The sequence below is a fragment of the Nipponia nippon genome, unplaced genomic scaffold, assembly GCF_047370975.1.
Source record: "Nipponia nippon isolate SJK-2023a ecotype South Korea unplaced genomic scaffold, ASM4737097v1 scaffold_13, whole genome shotgun sequence".
Taxonomy (NCBI): domain Eukaryota; kingdom Metazoa; phylum Chordata; class Aves; order Pelecaniformes; family Threskiornithidae; genus Nipponia; species Nipponia nippon.
In genome coordinates this window covers 2742149-2769318 of record NW_028262324.1, presented here as the reverse complement: position 1 = coordinate 2769318, position 27170 = coordinate 2742149, and the positions used below count along the sequence as shown (strand labels likewise).

The 27170-nt window shown below is 40.6% G+C and overlaps 1 protein-coding gene across 3 annotated transcripts in view; it reads left to right on the top strand.

Annotated features, from left to right (window-relative positions):
* The window catches only part of PREX1 (phosphatidylinositol-3,4,5-trisphosphate dependent Rac exchange factor 1), a 172686-nt gene extending 155002 nt beyond the window's left edge, over window positions 1–17684 (top strand). For all 3 annotated transcript variants that reach the window (XM_087749782.1, XM_087749781.1, XM_087749780.1), the window contains exons 27-40: window positions 2515–2603; window positions 2998–3080; window positions 3710–3800; window positions 5555–5683; window positions 6381–6422; window positions 8286–8503; window positions 9517–9616; window positions 10283–10426; window positions 11061–11175; window positions 11622–11688; window positions 12431–12618; window positions 13313–13415; window positions 13958–14025; window positions 16213–17684. In XM_087749782.1, coding sequence (XP_087605908.1) covers window positions 2515–2603; window positions 2998–3080; window positions 3710–3800; window positions 5555–5683; window positions 6381–6422; window positions 8286–8503; window positions 9517–9616; window positions 10283–10426; window positions 11061–11175; window positions 11622–11688; window positions 12431–12618; window positions 13313–13415; window positions 13958–14025; window positions 16213–16255 — 1480 coding nt within the window. In that variant the 3' untranslated portion in view covers window positions 16256–17684. The remainder of the gene's footprint in view (window positions 1–2514; window positions 2604–2997; window positions 3081–3709; window positions 3801–5554; window positions 5684–6380; window positions 6423–8285; window positions 8504–9516; window positions 9617–10282; window positions 10427–11060; window positions 11176–11621; window positions 11689–12430; window positions 12619–13312; window positions 13416–13957; window positions 14026–16212) is intronic.
* Window positions 17685–27170: the final 9486 nt, after the last annotated feature.

Sequence of the window (27170 nt, the reverse complement as noted above, 5' to 3'; positions counted from 1 at the left end):
GAGGTTTTCCAGATAGACTACATCGAGCATCAGTCATGGTGTCAGCTCTGCATCCCCTAAGTGAACACCGTAGGCTTTTTTCCAAAGAAACATACAGGAATTAAACATCTTACTCCCTTAGTTCCTTGAAAATACCACCCCAGCCCTAACCCTCTTAAAGGTTAGAACTAGTTTTTCTGAGTTTGATTATTTGAAATAGTGTTATTTTCCAGTCAGTCAGTTATTCTGTGTTCACTTAGTAAAGCATTCACTAGCTATAGTTATTTCATTACATTTATTACCATGGAGACACACAGCAAAAAAACTTTTCTCATGACAATGCCAAAATACCAATGCTTCTACAAAATTGAATAAAATGAAATAAATCAGTCTGGTGTGACTTTCCCTTTCGGTATCGTATAACTGGAAAGTACAGAAGCTCAGCAGAGTTTGCAGACTGCTTGGTCTTATAATAGCCGCTATTGCAAAGGAATGTTTCCATTCAGTTCTGCAAACAATTTTCCCAAAATTCTAAGACACTGAGAAACAGAAACGGGCACTGAGTTTTTTATTTTTCATGGGCCTTTGAAACCACAAATGCAAATGTTTATTCAGGTGTCTCAAAATCTTGGTTTTGGGACATGATTGACTGCTACTTCTCCAGGAATATTTGCCACCAAAGGAAATCTCCTACACTCCAAATCTGTCTTTCTTGGGAGGAAACATTTGGAAACTCAGCTTCAGAAGAAATGGAACAACAAGTTGCAGTCATGTCTGACCATTGCAATTTTACATCCTTAATAGGCCATTTTTACATTTATAGCAAGGCCATAGGACTTTGCCTGTGCAAAGGAGGAAAGACCCTTTGCAGTGAGCTGGGAGGATTAGAGTAACCTGAATGCATGGCGCGTCTTTGAAACTTCCACGCTACAAGCCCGATTCTTTACTTGCTGTTGGTTTTGTAGTAGTACAAGTAGCAATGTGTTACATTCATGCAGGACTGCAGAACTGACAGCATCAGAACAGTTTATGTTGGAAGGGGTCTCTGGAGCCCACACGGTCCAGCCTCTCACTCAGAACAGGTCCAACAAGATCGGTTGCTCAGGGTCTTGTCCAGTTGAATACTGAACATCTCCAAGGACAACAAATAGGAAGTCAGTGAAGAAACAGAACCAGCACTCACAATGCTGAGATCTGTGGCATCTATTTATTGTGCTAGATTTACACCTGCACATGTGCTCTGAAGCTTTTTTATTGAAATGTGCTGAATTTCTTTCACTGTTAATAGAAATCCCATTTATGAACACTGTTTAGTTTAAACGGTTTCCATAATTGAGGCTAATCTATTCTGGGTAACAAAGTGCGATCAAAAACAGTCTCTGTAGGTCTGTCACTTGTTCCAAAATTTTACACATAAATGTGAGAAATATTATTCTGTCTTATCTTTATTAGACAGAGGCAGAGAATTAAGCATATATTACAGATAATGGTTATTCAAGAGGGAACAAAATGTATTTTGATGGTTTTTGATCTGAAAAACTACTGAGGAGCTACAAAATTAAGCAAATTACAGATAAAGAAAATATCTTGTTTGCATTAGCCATGCTCCTTTCTCCGGGATCATTTGGAGGCGTATGTCAAATTTCATAAGGGTTTGTGCTGCAGAGTAGCTGCCACAAGTATTAATCTTCTTCAGAAAAAATAGGTTTCTTTGATGATAGCATTAACAAAGGACAGGCAAGAAGGTTAGGGTTCTTTCAATTGCTCTTATATTTTTCTCTCATCTCAGTCTAAAATAAAAACAGAGGAAGAGACAATATGGAGAATTTTGTAGGCTTTGTTTTGGGCTTGTACCATTAAAAACACAGTGTCACTTAATTGGAGGGGGACAGACTGAGATCCATAGCCTTTTTGATTACTTTTACAAAGTAATAATCAGTGTAAAGTGAACTTTAAACAGTGGAGATTCATACTAGAGTTTTCCAGGTGTGCATGAGCCAACATTGGTGTGAAGCCAACTGTAGTGTCTCCTCTGCTTCCTGAGATAGTTTTAGGATCTGCGGTGCCTGATTCTCCGATGGTATAGATTCCTTACATCTCCTCTCCCGTCTCCAATATCAGCTTCAATATATGCTGGAGTTGGATGCTGTAATAGCCTGAGAATTGGTAATGAATGTTGAGTTTAGTGGAGATTCAATCTCATCGATTTTAATTCTTTCTCCCCTCCTTGATGCTCAGAACATGTTTAATGATGTGACCCAGATAAGGTCTGTGGTGGGAAGTCCCGTTTCATTATTTATAGGATCTAGGCAATATATTAAGCATTGAGTGGTCACTGCAAATGGAAAAAGACATCATCTTACCATGCCAGCCCAGAGGCCTTGCTTAATGGTTGTTCTGCATGTAATTAGTTTTTCTTTTGTATATGTGTAACAGAATTAGTTTGGAGGACTGCAGCGTTAATAAGACCAGAGCGATAGAGACTGGGTGTAAGAACAGCTCTTCTTCAATCACCTTCTTTGCTTTTCTTTCTAGTGAATGTAACAGTAACCGGGACTCAGTGTTGTCGTACACCAGTGTACGGAGTAACAGCTCTTACCTGGGCAGCGATGAGATGGGATCAGGTGAGTATTTGCATAGGTACATGCATATTTCTCATACCAGACCCCTTAGCAGAGCTGATAAGTCTTTGCTGATTATAAGCACTTGCATGTTTAAGTTGCAAATGTGCTTTCTTCAAAACTAATCACAAGAAGAGAAGGGTAGAGATTTGTTCTTTTTCTAATGAACCACAGTAAATTTGGAATATGGAAGAGGTATTAGACAGGGATAAGCTGCTTTAGTTATTGGACATTTGCATTATATGAAAAATTGTGAGTATTTTGATCTATGAATTAGAGATAAAGCAGCAATCATTTTTCACCTACTCCAGTATGAAGGTGTGCTTGGGTCATCTGTGGCCTCATCACGGATTATGTTTGTAAGACAGTTAAAAGCTTTTCATCTTTCCTTTATTAGGAGATGAGCTTCCCAATGATATGAGGATTCCTTTAGACAAGCAAGACAAACTTCATGGCTGTCTGGAACATCTTTTCAACCAGGTATGTGAAGCATTACTCTTACACAGAATTGCTTTCTCTTTATCAATGTCAATACAAGAAATTGGAGGTATCAAATTGTTTAATGAAATCATATTTTGAGGGAAGGCAAACTATCAAGATTTTGGGGTACAGTGTAAGCAAGTATATTATAGGACCGTTTGAGGAATCAATTCTGTCAACATTCAAGTTGCCTTGTGAGATTTAAGCAAGCTTGACCTGCCTTATCTCAGGCATTAGACTTAAGGGGCAAAAAGCTTTCATGAAAAAAAGGAAAAGGTGAACAAAATTCTAATACCTCGTGGGATCTAAATGGATCACATTTCGAGATCTTAGGAGAGTCCTCGCACGTGTAGCCAACAGATGTCTTTACAGATGTATAGCACCAGAGAATTGTATTGTATTATCTTTTATCTCATCAGCATGTAGATCATCATTGTGCCAAATGCTGTACTCAATGTGGGAGGCTCTTGAGGCCAGTTCATGGTTACAAAGTCTTAATGCTATTTGTCAGTGAGAAATCATTCCAAAATACAAATAACATAATGGCTTTTGCATTTTCCCACAAGAGTTCTATTCAGATTTTCTTCTGCAAGTCTTAATGACACTGACTGAAAACATTCCAATTGTAGGTCGATGCAATCAATGCACTTCTAAAGGGACCAGTAGTAACTAAGGCCTTTGATGAAACCAAGCACTTTCCAACAGACCACAGTTTGCAAGGTAAAGAAAAAGGTTGTTTGTATTTAATAATGTGATTTGCTAGGACTTAAGGGCTTAACATGAATGCATGTATGCTATATGGCCACACAGAGTTACGTAACTATGCAGTCTACCCAGTCATACGTTAATGGCAGGTACCGTGTCTGACCCTCAAAATTTTGCATCCCTAAAAGGTCATTTTCACATGAATTCCTTCTGAAACATAGACTGCTTTTCTGTTATGTGCCGCTGAATCCTCACAGCTCTTTCCCAAGTCTCCAAATCTGTCCTTTGATGTGAACACAAATAGGTATCTCAAAAGGTACAAGGTGGAGATGGGTCAGGTACAAGGTAAATGAGGCCTCTGATAGCTGCCAAGGGGCTGACCACTGTAGGTCTGAGGCACCAAAAGGTTCTGCCTGAGTTTGCTTAATGACTTATTCTGCTTTTCTTCAGATGGATACTTGCCAGAATAAACTCATCCTCACATGACACTTATTTTGCAAACTGATTCCCATAGAGAGCAAACAAATGATACCATGTTTTCTTTTTCCTCAGGGAGCATGATGAGACTTTGGTCTTAATGGTTTTGGGGCCCAGGATGTGGTCTCTTCTCTCGCTGAAATACACAGGACTTTATTTTTCTGAACATTTGCTGCATTTCCTTTCCCACTTGAAATCTGAAATGTTTCCTACTATTCCTGCTATACTTCAGGTGCTGTAGTCATGCCCCCCTGCTCCAACCTTTGACAAGCTCTATTTTTAAGTTACAGTGGCAAACTCTAGAAGAGAGCTTTTTCTGTTTTGTTTTGTTATTTTTTCTCCCTGACTCCAGAAATAACTCCTATGAAGTTCTATTACATGAACTCATCTCTACAAACACAATTCACATTTATGTAGAATATCTGTTAGTCTTTCCATGCCCTGTTTGAATGAAGAAATAATGGACACCCTGTGTTCACTTCCTTTGTTTTATTTTGCTTACGCAGAGTCTCATTTATTAAAACTAGATTAATTCCACTGAGAGAGTCTTTTAGTTAACTGAAGGTCCCACATCTGTCACATGAAGGAACAGAAAGCCCTGCTTACATTCAGCTGGAATCCTGGACCAAAGTGTGTTTGATAGCTGCCACAGATGCCTTCCAGTGGTGGATGTAAATTTGAATGCTGTCCCGTTCCTGTTCATGAGCCGTTATTTGGCACAGTTTTTCTGTGTTTCTCTGTCTGCTTATGCCTTTTATCACCAACAATGGGGTATTTGGCTTAGCTACGTAGCTAAGTCATGGAGAATAAATCTTCTACTTTGTAATTAAATAATTAGCTTCCATCAGGTGAAAGAAAGCAGACTATTTCATAACTTCTCATCAGTATTGTGGGATGTGACAGCTGCAGCCAAAAAGTTGCTCTGATTCTGCACAGCCAGAGACTCTAGATCTGCCAGATACAGCTGCCCACACGTCACTAAAGGCAGAGAGAACAGAAGGGAATTCTGTACTTCGTGAGCAGTGCAGAGCTCCCCTCACTGTGCATGTCGCCCGTGTATGTAACTTTTAGTCCACAATCCTGAAAACAATGCTAGGAGACTGCTAATCATGAGATTATAGGAATAGCCTTTTTTTTTTTCCCTTCTGTATTAGATCTATTTAAGAACCTTTTCCATTCACAGTTGTTGCTATTGATCCTGTATCTCTGCTTTCATCTGTATACACATTATAACTCATAAGCCGCTTTCAGCTATGTAGCATTTCCTTAATGGCTAACTCCATTTTTTCTAGAATTTAAACAGAAGGAAGAAACCACAGTTAGGTGCCGGAATAATATTCAAGCCAGCATTCAGGAAGATCCATGGAACCTTCCATTGCGCATCAAGAACCTTGTTGAAATCATACAAAAACACGTGGAAGGTCTGTAAATAAGGAAAAGTTTGTTATCGGCTTCAGGGAGAAGAGATCTTGATCTAATCAAGCCTAGCCGTTCATTTTATCTCAATTTGTAATGAGGCAGTACTGGCTCTAGAGAAGAACTGGTAAAATAGGTTATTTTTTGCAGAGTCCCAGTGCTGTATGGTAAAATCTCACCTGTGCAGCAACACCAAAGAACACTCTCTCCCTTATTTTGTTTCATCAGCCCTTTCAGACAGAACGATATCAGACTGATCTATTTCCCTGTGCTTTTTTTAACCCTTTTAGAAAACAGAGAGATGTTTGGTATATTCCAAAATGAAATGAATGCTAATCAGATACTAAACATCCTAAACCATTGCAGTCTGGTTGAACTGGAACAGGAGCTGAATCTGATGTTCACAGTCTAGCGCAAAGCACTGGGCAGAAATCACCTCCGTAAGGATTCATCTACATGTGCGACTTGTTTCCAGTAATTCATGGTAGTTAACAGAGCATTTAGCCTGTAAAATTGTTTGATTTACACCTTGTTTCTTTTTCAGTCATTAACATGTGTGTGTGAGTAAGGACTACTAGAGTAAATAGAAATGGCCACGTAGGGGCCAGGGATTGTGGGAAAGGAGGAGACTGTTAACAAAATGCAATCAAATCTGCCTTGGTGTCATGTTGACTAGAACATTCCTTTTCTTCACGGTTTCAGATGGGAAGAATCAGCTGCTTTTGGCCTTGTTAAAATGCACAGGTAAGGGGTTTTGATCTGTTGCAAAACATCATCTATACAGAAGTCCCTAACACTTTGTTCTGTGTGCGTGCATGTGCATACATCAGAATGCTATGTTTTTCCTTAGTATTTAGGTTTTTCCCTGGCATTTTATGCTAACATTTCTCATGCTCTGCACCTAGGGCGACTTTTCCATACGCCTGACATCTGTTCTTCAGCTTACATTATTTCAATTCACTGTAGGCTGCTTGTGTTACCTGGCTGCTCACTGGTGTTTCACAAGCACTGTGTTTCTTTTTACTGTCTTCATTTTTTCCTTTGTACAATCCTTCCTCCCAGATGGCCTTTACTGTTTCCTGCTGCGGTGAGAACATGCAGCAAAAATGATACCTATTGCACAACCTTCTGTGAGACCGTGGACTCTGTCATCTTTCCAAACACAGCAAGCGTGTTAGGAGTTAGGATTGTGTATGCTGAAGTTACAGCCAGGAGCAGACTAAGAGTCTAGATGTGCAGGCAGCACCTAAATACACTGTGGACATCTTTAACCTGTTACCATGCACAAAACATCGTGCTCGCGGATCAAGGGACAGGCCTTTCACAGGATGAACGTGCAGTCTTTTTGTAATTGAAACACCTACTTGGTGTACTTTTGTTTGAAAATGAGGTAATAAATAACTGGAATAGATTGTCATTATTTCAGCGTGCCAGGCTTGATTCTCAAGTCTTTGTAGAATGAAGATGAGAGATTTGTATGGCTCTAGGTCACCTCTCGGCTCTTGCCAGGGCTGGTCCATGAGTCTGTCCAAACCAACCTGTGGCATCAGTCCACGAAGGCTGCTTTTACTGATAGCAGATATAACGGCTTCCCAAGTCTCGACCTGTGCCCCATCTCCTGCGGCATTTCCATGAAGATCCTCTGGAAAGAGTGGAGGAGCAGCTGGGACTGAACCGGCTGTGGCAGCTTTGTGGCAGCTTTGTGGCAGCAGGGATTCCCTTGCCTTGAGGGCAGTCCTAAGCTCTCTCTGCCTTACTTCCAGCAGCACAGAGGTGCACTGCTAGCAGGAGTGGTTGCCCTTAAGTTGAGAATATGGCCCAGGGCCTGGGTTGTATTAGTCGGTCTATTGTGTTCAGAGCTTTATAAAAATAATCCAGATCTTCAAAGCTTCTGGGTGATGTCTTCAGCTTCTTTCTCTGGGGAACACTGCCCTGACAATGAGAGACTGCTGTGCTGCAGTGCCTGCTGGAGGAGCCCACGGTGCCTGGGAAGTAGCTCTTCACTTATTCATGTGCCTCTTTGGCCTGCAATCCCCTTAAGCGTGACGAGGTTGATCTGACCAGCATGTGGCTGGCTGGCAGGCAGACTGGAAGCAGTTAACACAGGGGGAATTCTCCCAGGAAACATGAACCAGTTGGTACCGTGTGGGCAGGCCCTGTTAATGCATTAAGCATATGGGAAGCCCACAAAATGCAGATGGGTGGGGGAAGATGAATCTTTAATAGCCCAGGAGAGAAGTAATGGCAGAGACCTTCTTTCAAGAATTCTCTTGCTTCTGTAAACATCAAAAGAAGGGAATCAGTCCAGATATGGCACTAAGGAGCTACAGCTCTTCCCAGTCAGAAGAATGAACATGCAGGTGGAGAGGCAGTAAGAAACAGTCAAGTGGACTAGAAAATTTTGAAACATGCATGTACTCCAGCTCTGCTGTCTTTATCTGTACACCCAGGTCACACAGCCAGAAGAGGTTATCTGTTAAGTCTGTGCAAAGCTACAGCAGAAGCCAAATGTCATGCACACACACACACATGCAAACTGCTGCTTTGGCAGTGAGATTAAAGGCAAGTATATTCATGACTTCTTTATGCTTCTCTCCCCCTTGGCAGATACTGAGCTACAGCTGAGGCGTGATTCCATCTTCTGTCAGTCTCTCGTGGCGGCTATTTGCACCTTTTCAGAGCAGTTACTGGCTGCCCTCAACTATCGATACAACAACAACGGGGAATACGAAGAGAGCAGCAGAGATGCCAGCAGAAAATGGCTGGAACAGATAGCAGCCACTGGTGTTTTACTAAACTACCAGTCTCTTCTCTCCCCCACTGTGGTAAGATGAAGAGTTGTGGCACCCTTGGGGCTGCTCATGCTTGCCTGTGTGCTTCTTTGCCCCTCACAGCACAGCCAGAGCCCTTCATTCTAGCAGCAGGTTTAGACTCACTACCTCTGGAGGTTCCCGCTGCTGACAACCATGTGCCAATATTCCATATCCCATCGTTTTCATCTCCTCACAATACTGGGCCCGCTGTCACACTAGAACACCATAGGAATCGGATTTGGAGGGATGCTGCTGCATTTAACGAGGTTTCACTGCTCAGTTGTTGGTGATGCATGTGTGCCCTGCCATCTTCTGGTGAAAACACATATTTCAACAAATTGGTGAAATTGGACAACGTGAAAATCCAGGCTTTTGTTCACACACTGGACACTTCCATAAAACAGGTAGATTGCAGTCTCTCCCTCGCTTCTGTGGTGCTGGTGTTTGAGGCACCATGTCTAAGGAGGAGAGAAGCTGGTCATCTGCACCTAGTGAACAGATAAGCCACAGCTACAGTAGATAGCTACCGTAACTGTAAAAATGTTAAGAAAAAAGGAGCGTAAAATAGACAAGTAACTCTGACACTATAGAGAAGCGACATTTTTTTGGACTCTGTAAACATTATAGCTTGAGTGTGGGTTTTTTTTAATACAATCCAAACTATATGTGTATGTAACTACTATTTCTTCACATTGCATGGAACGTATGGACATTTATTGCACAGTAACTGATAGGCTGTTCTTCACATTTGTAGGTATAGAGTAAAGTTTGGAGAAAGAGATCCTTTCAACTTATTCAGTCCTTAAAGCTCTCTGTTCTCCGTGAATCACCTCAAATGACACCTACACAAAGGGTAGCTAAACTTGTATCACAAAGTCAAAGAGCCATTAGTAATTACCTTGCTGGGGTGGAGTTAATGGAAAGCTCCACACTCTGCTCTAGCTCTCCTGAACCAAAGCATGCCGTAACAACTATACCCTTCTGGCAGATTATAACCTAGTTATATCCGTTTCTTTACTCTACAGAAGGAGGAGCGCACCATGCTGGAAGACATCCAGGTCACTCTGACTGAACTGGACAAAGTTGCCTTCTATTTCAAGCAACTGGATGAAAGTCTTGTAGCAAGTGAGTCTTCTCTGTTTCTTTGAAGCTCCTTTTTTCTTGTTTGTTTTATGGGTTAATATCCTCCATGATTATAAGTCTAACGGACCATGTCAGACCCAGAGAGCACTGAGCAGCTTCTCTGAAGCACTGGTGCATTCCCTCAGCTTCCACTGCAAATGCACAGCATAAAAAGCAGGGCTGACATCGTGGGATGCTGGTGGCATGTTCTGTGATCTGTAACTGTGGTCTGTGCCAGCGTACCCTACCTATGTGATTTCGCACACGGGGATATATGACAGATGATGAGCAGGTCCTGATAGATGTTTGTAATTCACCCCATTACCCGAGGCAGAAGGACTGTCTCTGCCCAGCTCCTCTGTGTCCTGTGTCCCACCCTGCCAGCTCTCTCTCTCCATGTTTACTGACTATGAGATGCCATGAAACAAGATGGGATTTTAATTATTAACCACATTTAATGTATTAGCATCAAACATCATGCTAGGTCATGCAAACCGTGTATCTTTTTAGGTATTTCAGAGCCTTCATTCTCTCAATAAAGGCTCTCCCTTGTTCATCTAATGATGGAGATGTGAAATGGCATTAGATAATCTAACAACTCAGATAGCAATGGTTTCACATTTCTCCTGCTGTGGTAAAGCAGCAAGTGTTTTATCTTTATTTCTCCAGATACTCATGTCTTCTACCACATCGAAGGAAGTCGTCAGGCCTTGAAGGTTATCTTTTATCTTGACAGCTACTACTTCTCCAAACTGCCTTCTCGGTTTCAGAATGGGGGAAGCTTGAAACTGCACGCGGTGCTCTTTACAAAAGGTGTCTATAAAAAGCTTTCTTGACAAAAATAAACTGATGATGTTGACAGATTCAAAATAAAGAATGACCATGAAGCCCTTAACATAATGCAGCTGAGAACTACAGACATATTTAAGAAGCAGATGTTTCTATTCTAGGAAGACCTGGGGAGTGCTAGATTTTAGACTAAGACACAGTCATAAGACCAAGATATGCCCATTTGGGGCTTTTTTATGCCTTCCTGTAAAGGTCATGGAGACATTATATTGGACTATGCAGACAATCTGACCTAGGATGGTATCAGGAGACAGAGAAGTGTTTTTAAAATCATACGCCATGACCGAATCATCTGGGCTGGAAATCGACTTGATAAGCAAATATTCACACCAAAATACAACGCAGGAGGTTTCCTTCAGGGGGATATTAATGGGGAGTAATTGCCGTTAGAGAGAACTGCTTTCTGTGAAGCCCGCCTTTATGATACAACCACTATATTCCCATACTGGGAAATGCATGAAATTTATGCAGTAACAGAATCAGCCTTGACATGATCCAACAGTCATTTGCTGAGCAGTGAGATGATATAGAGATAAATAAATAAATGAATAAAAAGAGAACTAATAACATAGGTTTAGTAAAATGTTTTCTTCTTCAGCTCTGGAGAGTATGGAGGGGCAATCACAGCCCGCTGGCTCATCTCCAGAAGAACTTCCACAGCAAATTAATGGTATTTCACTTGAAAAAGTACAGCAATACTACCGTAAACTCAGGTATTTCATGCTTCTCCTTTGCCTTAAAAGACATTGAAAAGAGCGCTCCTTGCTAAGGACCTTAAAATTTAATGGAAAAGAGATTCCATTCCTGATGGTTTCTTGTACAAATATGATTTTTGGAGATCCTCATTGTGTGGGAAACTTGTTAATTTTCTTCCCGAGGTTAAGCTTGTTCTGAAGCAGTGCACAGTACAGGATGAAATTCCCATCTAATTTGACTTCAGAATTTTGTGCAGAGCTAAAATCACATAAAAAGGGGGATTTGGAACATTTTAGTACAGACTCTATAGATTACTGCAATCAAAACAGTTCAATAAGAAAGCAGATTTTGAAGTACAAGATTTTTAGCATAGCCTTCTCAGATGTTTTATACAAGATAATATACATATATGTGCTTGAAATGAGATGCGCCAGCTAATGGAGTCCTTGCTGCCTTTTTGCAGGACGTTTTACCTAGAGAGATCAAACTTGCCCACTGATTCCAATACTACTGCAGTGAAGATTGACCAGGTATTGTTATTGTGTTTCTTTCTGCAATAAATTCTCTCATAGAAATATTATTTCTCTAAAATCCCAGTCGTGGGATACCCATATGGCAGACCTGTGCAAACCCAAACATCATTTAAAAAATGCTCCCTACCCTAAAGAAGTGATCTGAAATTTTCTGAAGCTTGGCTACAGTTCTTTTGTTTAGAAGAAAATGTGCAGAACTGGGGTTGACACGAAAACCTTACCTTAGGCACTAGTAAGGCTCCGTATCGCTCTGACTGCCCCTGCAAATACAGTGTCTGATGTTAGAATGAATTCATTGTCCTCTCCCACAGATGGATGAAAAGGAACAAGCGTTCAATTTCAAGTTACGCTTTGTTCACAGTTACAGAAGAAAACAACAGGAAAATAGTACTTCCCAGCGTCTCATGTAAAGGCAGCCTGTCTAGCTGGGACAGGTGACGTATGTGAACATACGCATGTAACGCATGAAATAGTACTGCAGGGAACAGAAAACGAGAGGCTGTCTTTGCAGTTGTAATATACATTGTAAACAATCTCTGTGATGTGTGGTAATTGCAAAAAATTGCCACAAGCCTAAGTAATTATTTGTATTTTTCCACTTCCAGAGTTCATCTATATTCTAAATAGTGCTACTCTTGTGTAGGTTATTGTGCTTAGACATAGGGTAAAGAATTGTAAACGTCTTTATAACTGAAGGTGTGAGTGTGCCACTGATGCATTTTTTTATTGCTTTGTTTAGCTTATTCGCCCCATTAATGCAATGGATGAGCTTTGCAGGCTGATGAAGTCTTTCATTAATACAAAACCAACCCAGCCAGGATATTCTAGCAGTACCACATCAGGCGCTGGCCTGCTGCCTATATCCTCTGAGCTCTGTTACCGACTGGGAGCCTGTCAGATTACCATGTGCAGCACTGGGATGCAGAGGTGAGTTTTAAGAAACCTGTGCGTTACTGGTGTGATGACAACTTTTGTCCTTTCTAGAGATTTGAGCGATGTATTTGATTCTGTTCAAAGCAATAGAAAGGTAGATCATAAGCGAATATAATACGGACCTAAATCTACTACCATCTTGATTTTAGGGTAGGTCGTGACTTTTAAAACTTTTGTTAAAAATGAGTATTGCCACACAAACTTTTTTATGTTTCAGTGCATCAGCCAGTGCAACTGACTGAGTGATCTCATTGCATATAACATTCAGTCAACGTTGGCTTCAGTCACACCCAGAAAATGTAGGAAGTTGCTCAAAATTGGCTTTAGAATCTTGGTGCATGCAAGCATTGATTCTAAACACACCACTGTTCTTCCAGTGTCTCAAAACCATTGACTAAAGAAGAGATTCATTTGTGAATAACGTTATACGAATCCATGCAGAAGAGCAGCGAAACATAGCCTTGTAGTAGTGATGCTGGAGACTCAAACAATTGCAGTCTCTAGGTGTAACGAGACTGGAAATGCAGGACAGGTAATTTTATAGTTGTGTAAGTAAAAAACTAAAAAGAGTAAATATAAGAACACGAGCTAACAGAAGTCATACTTAACAGGTAAGTGTCCTGCACATACCTATTTGTACATTTTTAAATATGATCTGCGATTTAATCTCTCTTGTTCCCGTGTTCAGAAGTACATTGAGCGTGTCCCTGGAGCAAGCAGCCATACTGGCTCGAAGTCATGGACTTTTGCCCAAGTGCATCATGCAAGCTACAGACATCATGCGAAAGCAAGTAAGCACTGGGATGTGTGTCTGCTGCGTGCCACCGTTTTCATTCCAGTAACACCATTGTACGAACACCAGTTTATTTCAGCGTGGCGCTGTATTTTGTGCGCTACAAACCCATATAGCCAAACTTCTCTTTATGTCAGAATAGCTACACGTATACGTAACAGGAACAAATTAACTTTTGCATGCATTAGCAATTAAAATACACGCCTTGGTGTACATTATTTAAAGTGTGTGCCTTGATGGTTAGAAAGTAGAGACTAGTCTCTGTCTGTAAATTTCTGTATAAAAAACCAGGTCTCAATCACAGTGTTAAATAGTAGAAATTCCCTAGTGCTCGACAGCAGTGCTTGTAAAGTGCTTTGGGACTAATTCCATCTTTTAAGTAAACACAGATGACTAATGTATCCACACAATGGATTCCAAATCTTCTAAAAGTAGTTAATGGATTCTCAAATAGAAACCATACTGCCATAATAATATTTTCCCCTAAGGATCAGATGCTTTATCAATACTGTCAGTACCATAAATTCTCTGTTTCCTTAGGGACCAAGGGTTGAAATCTCTGCCAAGAACCTGAAAGTGATGGACCAAATGCCACAGTGTGCACCTCGGTAGGTTATTATGTATTATGCATTTTATCTGAGTGCTGGTTTTATATTTCTGTAACAGTTGTGGAGTTCCTGTTATAACCAAAGATCTCCTTAGTAGCAGTAGTGGAAAAAAGAAAAAAATCCTGTTCTTCTTTCTCGCTGTACTAAACTAAGTGCATTGTAGATTAATCAGTTTGCTGCTTACAATTTGCATATCGTCAACGTCAAAGGTTTCTGCATTTTCTGAATAAAACATAACGGATCAGAGAGAAGGGTCTTTTTGGACTGTTGCTGTGAGTTGGCAAAGCTAGTGACTGACAGCCATCTGTGGAATGCTTAGAAAGAAGAATTCCTGAATGGCCGATCTGACTGCAGATACGCAAAGATAATTCATAGGCTAACACTATTCTGTGCTTAGAAGAGCCTGGCTGTTTAGTTACGGCAGAGCAGGTTTAAGAGCAAGCACTTCAAGTCAGAGTAGCCATACAGTAACGCAGCTCTACGGGAGATCGGTCTAGAAGACAACTTAGAAAAGCACTGTACATTTGTGAATCCTACTGCACCTAACGGGAGCTAGAGATGTTCTTCATCTCTCTCTACAGGATAAGAATTTTTTTAAGAAAAGTATCTCTTTCTGGTCAGTCTCCTCCAATTTCATATATCAGAGAGAATATTCTTTAGTAAACTGTAACAGCATTTCCCCACAATGGTAGTAACAAATCATCATGATTTAGATGACCATATATACAGAATCAGTCTGTACAAATATCAGAGAAACTTCTGATTCTACTCTGGTTAATGGCATTGTTCACATGAAGGCAAAACAGTCCTGGCGTGCAGGAATCGGCATCAAGAAAAGATCCGTAAAGTCTGTGCCCTCCCGTCGGTTAAAGCGAGTGTATTGCTAGGGCTGGAGGCCTCCAAAGAGCAGTAGTTCAGTGTCAAGAAGCCTTCCTTAAAACACTGGTATCTTATTCACCCATTAAGACTTCTGAGTTAGTTAAAAAAAAAAAAAAGAGGTGGGGCTTGTTTAGTTTCCTGTCTGCTCCTCAAAATGTTTATAGGAAATTATTTTAAACTTGAGAGACTGTGACACTGCTTGCTGTAACAGTCTGGCCTTGGTTTATTTTCTCAGAGGCCTTAAGAAGAACAATATTTTGCATTTAGAACCGTATCCTTCTGTTGGATTGTAACTGCTATTTCAAAAAGGAATAAAAGAATGGTCTGTGTTGGCTCCTGGACCATGTCCCCAGTGTCATCCATCAGTGTTTTAACAGCATGGTTATTTTGCCTTATTAATGGCCGCACATTACTTTGGTTCCGTTTTTATGGCCATAAAAGCATGCGATGTTCAAAAAGAAACAGCTTTACAAACAAATCATAAGATGAGGCATTTCTCTTCTTTCGTATACACTCTAAATCGCACTGACAAATTCCAGGACTGCTTACTTGGATTATTTCAGGGCAATAAAGCTCAGATACATGCGTTCCTACTGAGCTCCATCATCATAATGTGAAATAAAACTGAGCAAAGTTAAAAGGAGATCTGGTGAATTAACGTTAATTCTCAGGATTATATTTCCTAGCATTGAGGTTTGTCAAACTCTGTAGTAGCAGTCTTGACAGAGCAGTTACAAAACACTTGAGTTTATTCAAATGTAAAGTAGAAAAAGCCAAGAAAAAGCTACCACAACCAGTCATATATGAATGACAGTCAGGATCGCTTAGGTTTAACCACTGGTCTCAATTCGCTCATCTTGTGATTCAAAAAATTTCTCTGAAAACATGGTTACTAATTTTAAAGTTTATTCAACCATGTCAACAAGCAAATACGTTCTTTTATCTGTTTGGTATGCCAGTCTGTATGAGGGGTAAACTCTTTTGTTCAGGAAAAATGCTGAACTGGGTTTGAAACAAAAGAGAGAGAGAGACGGGACTGTTGAAGACCCAACTTGGGCCAAAGGTAAAAAGGAGCGATGGAAAGTCTCAAATAGTATTTAAACAATGATTGTAAATACTTTAGTTAATGAACCACTAGTGGCACTTCTAAATTTGCAATTATTAAAATTGAAAATAGTGGTATTCTTGATACTGGATTACCTCTAAAGCTAGCAGAATGATAAAGAAGTTGACTCTCGTATACTATGCCGTAACTGTATGTTATCATCCTTACGCCATTTAATACCGTACCCTTCATCTGCCTCGAAGGCTCTACAGGTTGTGCCAGCCACCTACAGATGGGGATTTATAAAAGCGAGAGAGGCACCTGCATTGCAGCATCGTTAAAGCATTCAGCGACGAGCAGCCCTGCCTGAGGACCCACGCTGACACTGATGGCGCTGAAGCGAGGGGGGAAGAGAGGTTGCCCTGGTTCAGTAGGAGAAGAACCTGCTGGGCCCAGGCACCGAGAATCTGGCTTTGAACTCCTGCAGCACGTGCAGGGCTTCTCGTGTTTCTCTGACTTCTTGAAGAAATTTTTGAAACAAACACCACAGAGCTAAGAGGGATGTTACTGCCGTTTGCTGGATGCCTGGAAAAGTGACAATTGCATTTGAAGAAAGTGCAGTTTTACTGATGACTTGTTTGTGCTGCCACCTAAAAGTTGTGGCCTTCAAGATATGGGTTGGTTAAGAAAATCCAGACCGAGGCATCTCTCTCTCCCTGTACTGCCTCTGGCATCCGTTTCATTGCCAGCGTAATTTTGGTCAGCGTCCTTGAGCAGTAGCTTCATAAACACCACTTTTTCATGAACTGACCTGCACTTTTGAACAACGAATAGCACAATCTATGGTTTATTCAAATATGAACATAAAGAATTTCTTCTGGAGTAATTTTCCACTTCAGCCCAGTGAGAACAAGTCTCTCTATGCTGCAGAGTATACATTCCATAATACTTCTTAACATTACTTCATTTTACTTACTGTAGCTTTCAGCTTTTTGATTAACTCTTTTTACTAACGCCCTATTCTGTACTCTGGAAATACAGTACTATTTAAGAGAAGAGGTTCGGAGTGAAGGATTTTAAAGGAAACTTTACAAAGGAAAAATACAGTCTTATAACCTGATTATTTGAACAGATGTAGTTTTTAAAACAGGTCAGAAGAACTATACTTATTTATGTGGAGTGGAATATGTGTTTTCGATCATGTTATTATATATACAAGATTTAAATAAAAATTATATTGTTTAAAATGGGACCAATATGCTGGCAATTACACAGCTACTCCCAGTTTACTGAAAAAAAATCTACATTATTTAAAATCTTTCAATATTTAAGTAGTCTTTAATACAGTTATTATGATGTATTAGGGATGCTCTTAAGTTAAAAGAAAAAAGGAATCATGTATATAATGTACTTTATTTTTTCTTGTTTGAAAAATTGTTCTCCATTCTGTCAGTATTATCCTAAGCACAGTAATTTTTTCCAAATTACTGGCTGAAACTAAGCGAAACGTCAGCAGTCTCAGGACAGAAATAATGTTCTTTTGGAGTGAGTGCCTTAATACGACCACCCATCCCTAATGCATTTCACTTGTAGCAGGGGTCAGCAGAAGGCTGCGTAGGAAGCTCACCATGCCGCTGCCTCTGCACAGCCTCGTTGAGAACCGTTCATGGTCAGAAGACCCAGAAGCGCTTTGCAGTGATGTATATTCTAGAAAAATAAAGGTTTGAGGGTTTTATTTGTGATGTTGTTCATTTTTTAGCTGGCTTAATTTTATTTTATTAACATCCGAACCAACTCAAAAACTAAAATTAGACTTTTTCCATTGGGAGATGAAGGTCTCTTTTTAATCTACACTTCAACACAAAATGGCTTACGGCAGGTTTAGGGGTGCAGATTGTTCTGAACCTTGTCTCTTAATTTTCTAATATTTTTTTTTCTTCACTCACAGACTGAAAAAATTTTGGGGAAGGAACGTGTTTTGTTTAATCTCTTAGTTTGAGCTGTTTCCTCTGACCTACAGCAACCTAGCGCAGGGAACTGGGACAACCCATCAATCGCCAGCTGCCGGATACGGGGATTTATTGCTGAGTATCCATTTTGTACTGCAGCCAGATGAGCAGATCGTTATTTCAATGCACTTTTTGTTAATTTTAGAAGAGTTTTTCTTGCTGTTTGAAGAAGAAATGGATGTTTCTTTACTGAATCCTCAACTTAAAATGTACTTAGTATTATAAGAACTGTAGGAACACCCAAAAATAAAAACAAGAGGCCGAGATCCTCGCTTTGTCTCCATCAGCTCTGTTCAGGGAACTGCAGCCATTTACGCAGCGCGTGAGGATCCTGGCCCACACTTACACAGTCACTGTAAACATTAAAGATGCATAGAAAAGTATCTAAGGGCATTTACACTGTGCACTGTTTTACATTGAAATGTATATGTTATTCTCATTGAAAACATGATAGAAGTTTTTATTATTAAAAGTTGGATTATAAGGAAAGAAGGTATGATCTTATTTTTCTGTTATACCCTTTAGTTCCTTAGCTCTAAGTTCTGTTGACCAGTTTAAGTTCTGGTATTTGTGTGGAGCGATGGGGCAGTCGGAAGTTGAAGCTGTAAGGGAAAAGTTGTTTTTGATAGCAGCTCAAATGGGCAGCGTAGAGCTAAGCCCTTCTGTTTGTGTGGCGCCGGCTGCAGATGTGGTTTCACTGCAGACTTCCTATTAAAGTAGAAAAGAAAAACTGCTTTGATGCTGTAAAATTGCAAGGCATGAATCCAGTGCTGGAAAAAAACGGTTCAAGTGGAAAATAAGAGGGCAATGCACAAGCCAACCTGCAAGTAAAGAGAGTAGATCAGGTCTGTAGAATTTCCATGGCTAAACGCAAAGTAAGAATCAGGCCTGCCACGACCGAGCAAGTGCAGATTTCATAGATCTGGAGCATCTGATACACTGGAAGTGTGGAAAACACAGTCAAGATGGAGAAAATGGCAACTAGCGGCATGACGATGGGCTGCGTAAGCGGCTGGCTAAAGGGAAGAAGGCAACACTGAAAAGAAAGGGGGTGGGCGGCAGCTGCAAGTGGAATTTCTTGTGTATCAGTCTTGTAACTGAACTTGCTTAGCATTTTTATTAACCACTGAAGCACAGACACTGCGGGGCTGGGGTTGATGTTAAGTTAGGAGGCACTAATCAAGAGAAGGATTCGGGTACACAAAAAAAAAACCAAACCCCAACCCGAAAGACTTGGAGCACTGAAGGGGATGAAATGAAGGCAATGAAATTTTACAGTACAAGTATTAGCTCATGCACTTGAAGATTAAACAAAGTATTTTGCTATATTTCTTGTTAATTGATATTAAAAGGCCGTTGGTTACAGAGCTTGTCACCAGGTGACTCAGATGCAATTTGATAGAACCATGAAAGCTCAGCCTGCGCTAGGAGACAAATTTCCAGTCGGGATGGAGAAGTATTTGAGCCACTGTGCAGAGGCCAAGTAATGAAGTGAAACTGCAGGAGCTCGATGTTGGGGGAAGATACTGAAACAGTATCGATAAAGTGGATACAATTCTGCAAGATAAGACCAGGAGAGCTTGATTTATTTAGCCTAAGACGCAAGTATAACTGATGGCTTTATAAGAAGGTAATAATGAGAAAGGTAAAGACAGTTCAATCTAAACATAAATACGGCCACAAGGAGGAAAAGGAGTACAAGCGATCAGGGATGAATATTGGCTGAAAATTGGTCTGGGCCCTAGAAGCTTTTTTTTCCCAATCAGGCTCTGACAAAAAAGAAATAACTTTTAAAGATGAAGCAGTGGTGCCTAGAGCCCGGGAGAGGCTCTGGGAGGGGGCACGGCGGCCCTTCCCCATCCAGGCTTTTCAAATCCAGGCCGTGGCTGCCTGTTAGCATCAGACATTTTCATGTTCCAGTATTCATTTGCAGACTGAAACACTGGGATTTTTTAGATGAGAAAGCACAGATTTAGACAAACATACATCTCGTTTCCATTTAGACTAAAAAACACTGAAAAGAAAAATCCACCTGGGCTCTGGCAAATCTTCTTTCCTCTGCCATATTTTCTTATCAGCAGACAGCGCTAATTTGGGAATATTTTGAGCACTAATTATTTCATGGTTTTAAAGTGATTTGAAGGTAAAGAACACTAAAGCCTAACAATCAGAATTTCAAAGTAAAAATAATTTGAAACACTCCTGCTTCCATAACAGCATATGTAGTAGCTCATCTGTCGGAACACTTGCCATTATAAATGTCTGACACAGCTTCTAAGCACCTGGTCATTGCTCATTGGTAAAAGGGAAAAAAACCCAAACCCTAACCCAACAAACGGCTCCTGAAACCAGCTTATTCACAAAAGCACATAGCACATAGACTTACCGATAAGATATTAAATTAATCAAATTACCAGTACAATTTCTATCTAAAACTAGTATAAGGCACCTAATTTAACATACCTGGTTTCGTTAGGGAAAAAGAATAAACCCGTATTTATGTGTGAAGTTTCTTCAGACTCCCTTATCTTTAGCAGTTCCTACTCCTTGATTTGAAGAATAGCAGGATTCAGAATATAAGTAAATGTTAGGTGAATAATATTTCACAAATATGGTCTTGCAAGAGGATATTCAATTTGGATTTTAGAGTAGCACCTTTTAATTTCTAAAAGAATTGATAATTCTTTTGTCACACAGTTTGGCACAAGGATAATACTGTTTATTTAAGGTCCTTCTAATTGCCAGCGCCTGATGCACGGTTGCAATCACGTGTGCCAGAAGGAAGATTTGTGGGTGCCTGGACCTCACTCAGTTGAATGGGTTACACCTGTGTATTCTGAAGCCCACGCTGGCCTCAGTGCTGAATTCAAGACGAAGGACCTGATTTTCTTAGAACAAGAGCTTTGCTTTTTGTAGTTAACCTTTCAAAGATGTTTCTAGATGAGCTAAGACCACAAGATGAAAATCACTGCGCTAGTACAATGCCATAGAATAAAGAAAGAACCCATTGAAGAGGACAGAGGACTTTGGAAAGGCCTTTATTTTTGCCCTTTTTACCAAGGGTAGGAATGGCCACACTAGTCTGACCATAGGTTAGGCCAAATTTAAAAGGCTTTTAAAAGTTAATCAGTTATCAGCTATTGGAACTCAAGTAAGAAAGATTGCTATAGCATTACTGCATTTACAGCTCATTTTGCACCTAAGATCAGTTACCTCATCTGGGCAGGGGGGCAATGCTGCAATGACACAAGTTGTATAGCATGTTTTTTTGCATGAAACAGAACTTTTCATGGTTTTAGGAAAATGTTCCAGAGACAATATTTTTATATCAGTTTATAGGACTGGCATTTTTCAAATGTTTTGTAAAAAGAAAAAAATGTACAGAATATTTGAGAGCGTTTCTGTAGTTAAGTTTGAGGGATTCTAGTGTACGGATATTTTTCCTCACGTTTCTGTATTTTTAATTAAGCACGTGTATCCTGCTTTACGATAAAAGTCTTAATATAATTTGTTCAGCTTTTTGTGTTGTATTGTCTAATCCATGTTGTCATTTTAGCATTACTGATCTGTGTGGGTTTGGTACGCTGTGTGGGTTTGGTACGCTGTGTCTGCCAGAGTGGAAATCAAGGCATTCAGAAAACACTGCCCAGCTGGTCGTAACGATGTGTCTTCTATCAGACACTCCTCTTGGGTTTAGAAGGTTCAAAGGTATTTGAACAGGGGCCATTTCTATTGGGTTATTAAAGATACTTGGGCTATTGCTTTAGGCAGAACCTTTTGAACTACAAGAAGACTGAGAAAGTAAAAAGAAAACTATATTTGATGGTCAAGTCCTTTTTTGGTTTGTGGGACAAAGGACAATTAAAAGAACTCTTTCCTGCTGTGTGCAAACTGCATTCTGGCTTTATAGGGCATGAACCAAGGAACTAGATCTCTTTCCCCTCCTCTGCAAAAAGACAGACAAAAACTGGAGCCAGGAAAATGCATTGCTGCCGCTGGTTCCCCCAGCTGTGCATCTAAAATTTCCCTTGACCCTGAAACTGAGGCAGGTCCTGAGTTTTCCCTGAGTATTAAACTCAGCTTTTTATGTTCTGACACTTATTCTGAATACCAAAATCGGTTACAACATTTATTATTTCCATGGGGTATGTGTTGCACCAAGGGTACAGCCCCCGGGCAGTTGGAACGAGGATGTTCTGGACAGCCAGGCTGAGTTATCGCTCACCTCGCCTACTCACAACTGCCTCTCGCCTTTGACGATACACTCAGCTCATCAGTGCTCTCAGCTATCTTTAAAATGAGAACTCTTCATTCTCCTGTCTATCCAGGGGCTTACGTTTCGGAGAATTTCCATTCACTGAAGGAATCAGCTGAAGAGATTAAATCTGCACACCTGAAAGGGTTCAATAAGTTTCCAAGAAAGAAGAGAATAACATTAGAGTTCAATCCCTTCATCCATGCCTCTGATCTGTGATTTGGGCTTCCTTCTCTTTGTAGCAATAGGGAGAAACATGTCAAAGAGAGCTGCAAGCACATGTGGCTTCCTGTGCGGTGAAAACTGAACTTCTGGTTTGTGCCATTAGTGCATGTTGAGATACGTTAGGGTTTGGTTCTTAGCCAAAATGACCCCGTCAAATTCCCCAAGTCCTCAAAGTCCAGTAGCCTGAACATTATTACAAGGCAAGGACAAGCCTCTAGTTTTTAACAGTGGTTTAATTTCCACTTCACTTACAACAAACCTAAAGAGGTGCTACTGGCTCAGCTGCTCCTCAAGAGACCTGTTTCAGCCTTAAAAGAGTTGAATGGATGACACCGGGACAGAAACCAAAGAGAAACAAACTAAGGCAGCATGCCGTAGATGACAGTAGCACTAATGGGCTACTCTCCAAGCAGTGGAGAAAATGCTGGAGAATGTGACGGAAATCAGAGAATAAGGCAGTGGGTACGTGTCTCCCCTCACTCGCTAATACGTTATGCAGAGCTGTGAGGTCATGCCCCAAGTTCTAGGAGATACTATTCTGTTTCAGAGGCGGCTACTTCTACATAGGAGGAAGAGGAAAATCAGAAAAATAAGGTAAATAGGCGTAAGGAATCCCAATGAAGAAACAGAGACCTCAACTAGTAAGCTTTCCTTCTGAGGGGAATGCAGATCATGAAAGGGACACTGGAGTAGTCTTACAGGGTGCATTAAGATCCCCAGCCCAATGGTTCTCAGCCCACCAGGAGCCCAACATTTCCCACTTACTTTATCAGCATTGGTTTTTATAAAGGCACTGTCCTGGTGAATTTGACTGGCTTTCTTTCCAGGGTGCTTTCTCCTTTGGTCCTAATCACCTGGGCAATCAGCTAGTCACTAGAAAAGGAATTAACTGCTTGCTTATTGGAAATTAATTGAGATGTCTGCATTTTGTTTTTTTATTTTACTGTTGAGGGGCAGGGACTGCGACTGTGCCAGTTCTTTGCTAAGGCAAAGGCATCTTAACAGGGTGGTCAATAGTCTGGGCTCGTAAGCTGGCTTGAGCAAAGAACAAATAGCACCAGGGAATCTTCAAAATGAGAACTTGTACTGCTACTCCCAGTGCTAATGCCATCCACAACTTACATAGAGTGATGTGAAGTACAATTCTGCTGCCTTAGAACAATAGGGCAAAAGAGTAATCCCCATTCAGAGCAATAGGAACAATTTTTAGAAGGTCTCTGACAACTCTTTCTCCTTGTACAGCTGCCAGTAACGGTGGCTCAGCCAGGGGCAAGCTGCCACTGACAACTGCCGCACGCGGCGCTTGCTGCCTGCCCTTGGCTCACCGGGCCGCTGCCATCAGCTGCGGGGGCGCAGCTGCAGCCCACCCAGAGCAGGACCAGGGCACCCCCAAGACCATCTGCTTCCAACCTTTCCCTGCAGGGAGACCCAGACTTTAAATCTGCCAGGATGGGGGCTGCCCACCTCCGGCAGGCACAAGTATACAGGAGAAATTTTTGGGAGGAAGACACAGAACTGTGTCTTCCAGTCTTTGCCTTTGCCCAGTCTCCACCTGGACACTACATTATGCTAGGCGGCTTTTTGCTACAGCTGACATATGGCCTTAATCTTCAGTGTGATTTCAGTGTGACTGCCAACCTTTTTTTTGTTTTGTTGTCATTGTTGTCCCTGCTCATTAAAAGACTGGGAGTACTCGTCAGTGATTAACTGCTTTCATCTTACAGATAGCTCTCCATTAAATAAATGTCTGTCCATCTTGTATGGGTTGTTCTGTTTTACACTGACACTTTAACTAATACATGATAATATCCCCCCCCGTTAAGCAGCAAATAACAGTTACTCCAGGCTTATCCATTGGTATCTACACAGCTTCAGCATATTACCTCATAGGTCATTATGTTTATGCAGAGCAAGCTGATGTCTGGACAATGCGTTTGCTGCATTGAACACCTCCGTTTCTATTTTCAGTCGTGTTCTCTTTAGCCCAAGGTCTAGTGAATGGCTGACAGCATTTTGAGTCCGTACAAAAGAATACCTTCTCTATGGAGCAATAAGAACAAAGATTACCTTTTTGCTGGTTTTCCTTCGCAATTTAAATGATTCCTTGTCAAAACTGTGGTTCTGTTGATTTTTCAATCCTGCAAGCTGTGTCCAGTTCTGCCTGTAATTAAGATGGATTCTCTGAGGAGCAAAATATGAGAAGGGTGAAACTGGTAAGAGTGAAAGTGTAGGCTGAACAGGGAATGTTCCCAGAAGTCTCATTGATAAAAGGATAGCACAATCCCTGAGGTGCAGTCCTGATCACCTGGGACTTGCAAAGCACAAAATTCGAGTGAGCAAAATTGAGCTATGGAACTAGCTGCGAGAACAAGGGGTAAAACCTAGGGGTTATACTAGTCACTGTGTTACATGATGGTTATAATAATCCCATCGGGGCTTAAAATCTACTATCAGAAAAATTACTGATATATTAATGTAATTTTTCTGAATATATCGTATAGGACCACTTAGCCATTGGCTTAAACTCTTTATAGTTACACATCAAAAAGGTAGGCTTTTCCCAAAGGAATTTACAATCCAAAAGGTTGTCATATTTTCGGAGGCAGCTGGCATTCTCCCCAGTTCCTAACAAAGGCGGCTGGCTAGTACAGACAAGCTAGACAAAACACCCCAACAAAACCAGTCCTATAGTTGTAAGGCTGTCCACTCCAGGACCAAATCCTGAACAGATTGCTCAGGCTCTCTATCCATTTCCAGCTTGATTGGGAAGAAAGCAATAAACCCTCTGATTCTTACACTTCTAAACTGTTCCCTGTCCTGCTCCAGTTTGTCTCAATAAAACAGTTTGCTCTAGGATACTTTTTCTTCAGCTCACTCTCCTGTTGCCAGTAATTAAGGGTAGCCAGCAGCTCCCTCCCTGGCAGAGTTACAACTGCTTTGCCAGTCAACCTGGAGAGGCTGAACTGCCGCTAAATGGGGCTGCTGCTTCTAAGAAGAAGTCAAAGCTCCCGGGGAGCTCTTTAACAATCCCTTCTGGTAGTTGTGATTCACCGTTTGAAAAATACTTCTCCATGCCAAAATAATGACTCATTTTTGCAAAATGTCAATTAATGCCCTGCAGAGTCTGCAAAAAAATAGGTCTGTTTTTAATGAATTAGGATTAAAATTAGTAATTAATGTTTGAATCAAGTGATTATTTTCTTGATCCTGCTTAAAATTAAATTTGGTTATAAGCACTTGGAAGGCAATGAGCAAGGAATCATTATTATTTAATCAGCTTTAAATTACTTACATGAGTGATGTATTTTCATCTTGAGATAATTAAAAATAATTAGTATGGCTTTATTACAATTTTAATGTGCAAAAATCAAATTCATATTATTAGTGGTGCTTGAATACTTGCTTTTTTGGTGGAATTTATCTGCAAATTATTGCACGAAAGTTAATGAAGCTATCACATGAAAGCATTGCTTGCAAAGAGTGATTTGGAAAGGATGCATCATTTATCTCTAATCCCATGTGAACGCAGCTCTATTTTATTTTTTAGGGGGTTTTATTAAAGTTTTCTGAATTAATAAGCAATTTTATAGCCAGCATAACACATAGTGTGTCTTGCTGCAAGAAATAACAAACCTTGGGCCTTATTTCTTTTGCCTACTCTGGCATAAATCAAGTGTAGACTGCATAAATTCAGTGGAATCCCAATGCTATAGAGCGTATATAACCCGAACCCACCAACAACCAACAGGTTTGAGTATACAACTCAAACCCAACAAGTTTTCAACTTTTTAAGCAATGTGGACCAAAGATTCACCTGCTTCTTGCCTATCTATATAATATTTCACAAATTATCATGCATTCTCTTACTAAGAGCATAGCATCAGTTCAACCAGCTAAAAGATTTTGCTTAAATAGGAAGGCAAAATTAGGAAAATAGTTGTATTTTTACCTTTTAAAGCAACCTAACTTTAAAAGACAATGTAATTGCCTTTTAAAGCAGTTTAACAGCTGGAGATAAAAAGGAGGAGCCGGTATAATGTCATTAGCCAGAAGTGCTTTACGGACCACGTTTATTAATATTTCTCATTAGAGAATTACACTGGGGTTTTGAGATGCAGTCTAGACCACGGCTGTGATTCACTTATTTTCATAAAGAGGAGATAACTACAAAGTTCAGAACAGAAGTTTGCCAACTGTTCAGGATCTTTGGGGTTTTCACACCTACTTCTTATAACAAACAATCTTTATTTACCAACATATTCCTCTAGCTTTAGCAGTTAGCTAGTGCCTCAGCTGAATCTTTTGCCACCACCTAGTCAGCACAGGGCTGTATTTACTGGTGATCTCACAGTTCATCTTCTGTTACGCGTCCTCTCGACCACACTACTCTTACCAAAGGGGCTGCAGTTATGCCTACCTCGGACGTTTTGGTGCAGTGGAATAAACATTTTCCTGCCGTACCCACTAAGGATATTATGTGTTACCAGACCTAGGAGGGCCTCCCAGCTCCCAGCCGCAGTGATCGCCAGCTCTGGGTTGAGATCAAGCACTCACTGTATTTACTTCTCTGACCGCAGTTTCTGACTCGCTGGCAGTAATATTGAAAGGTATTTATGTATGTCCACAGCATCGCTATGAAGTAGGAAGCACTATTTCCCCACTGTACAGATGGGCAGTAAGAACAAGATCTCAGAGATTCGAGTCTAACTGAAATGACTGTATTACAATGGTT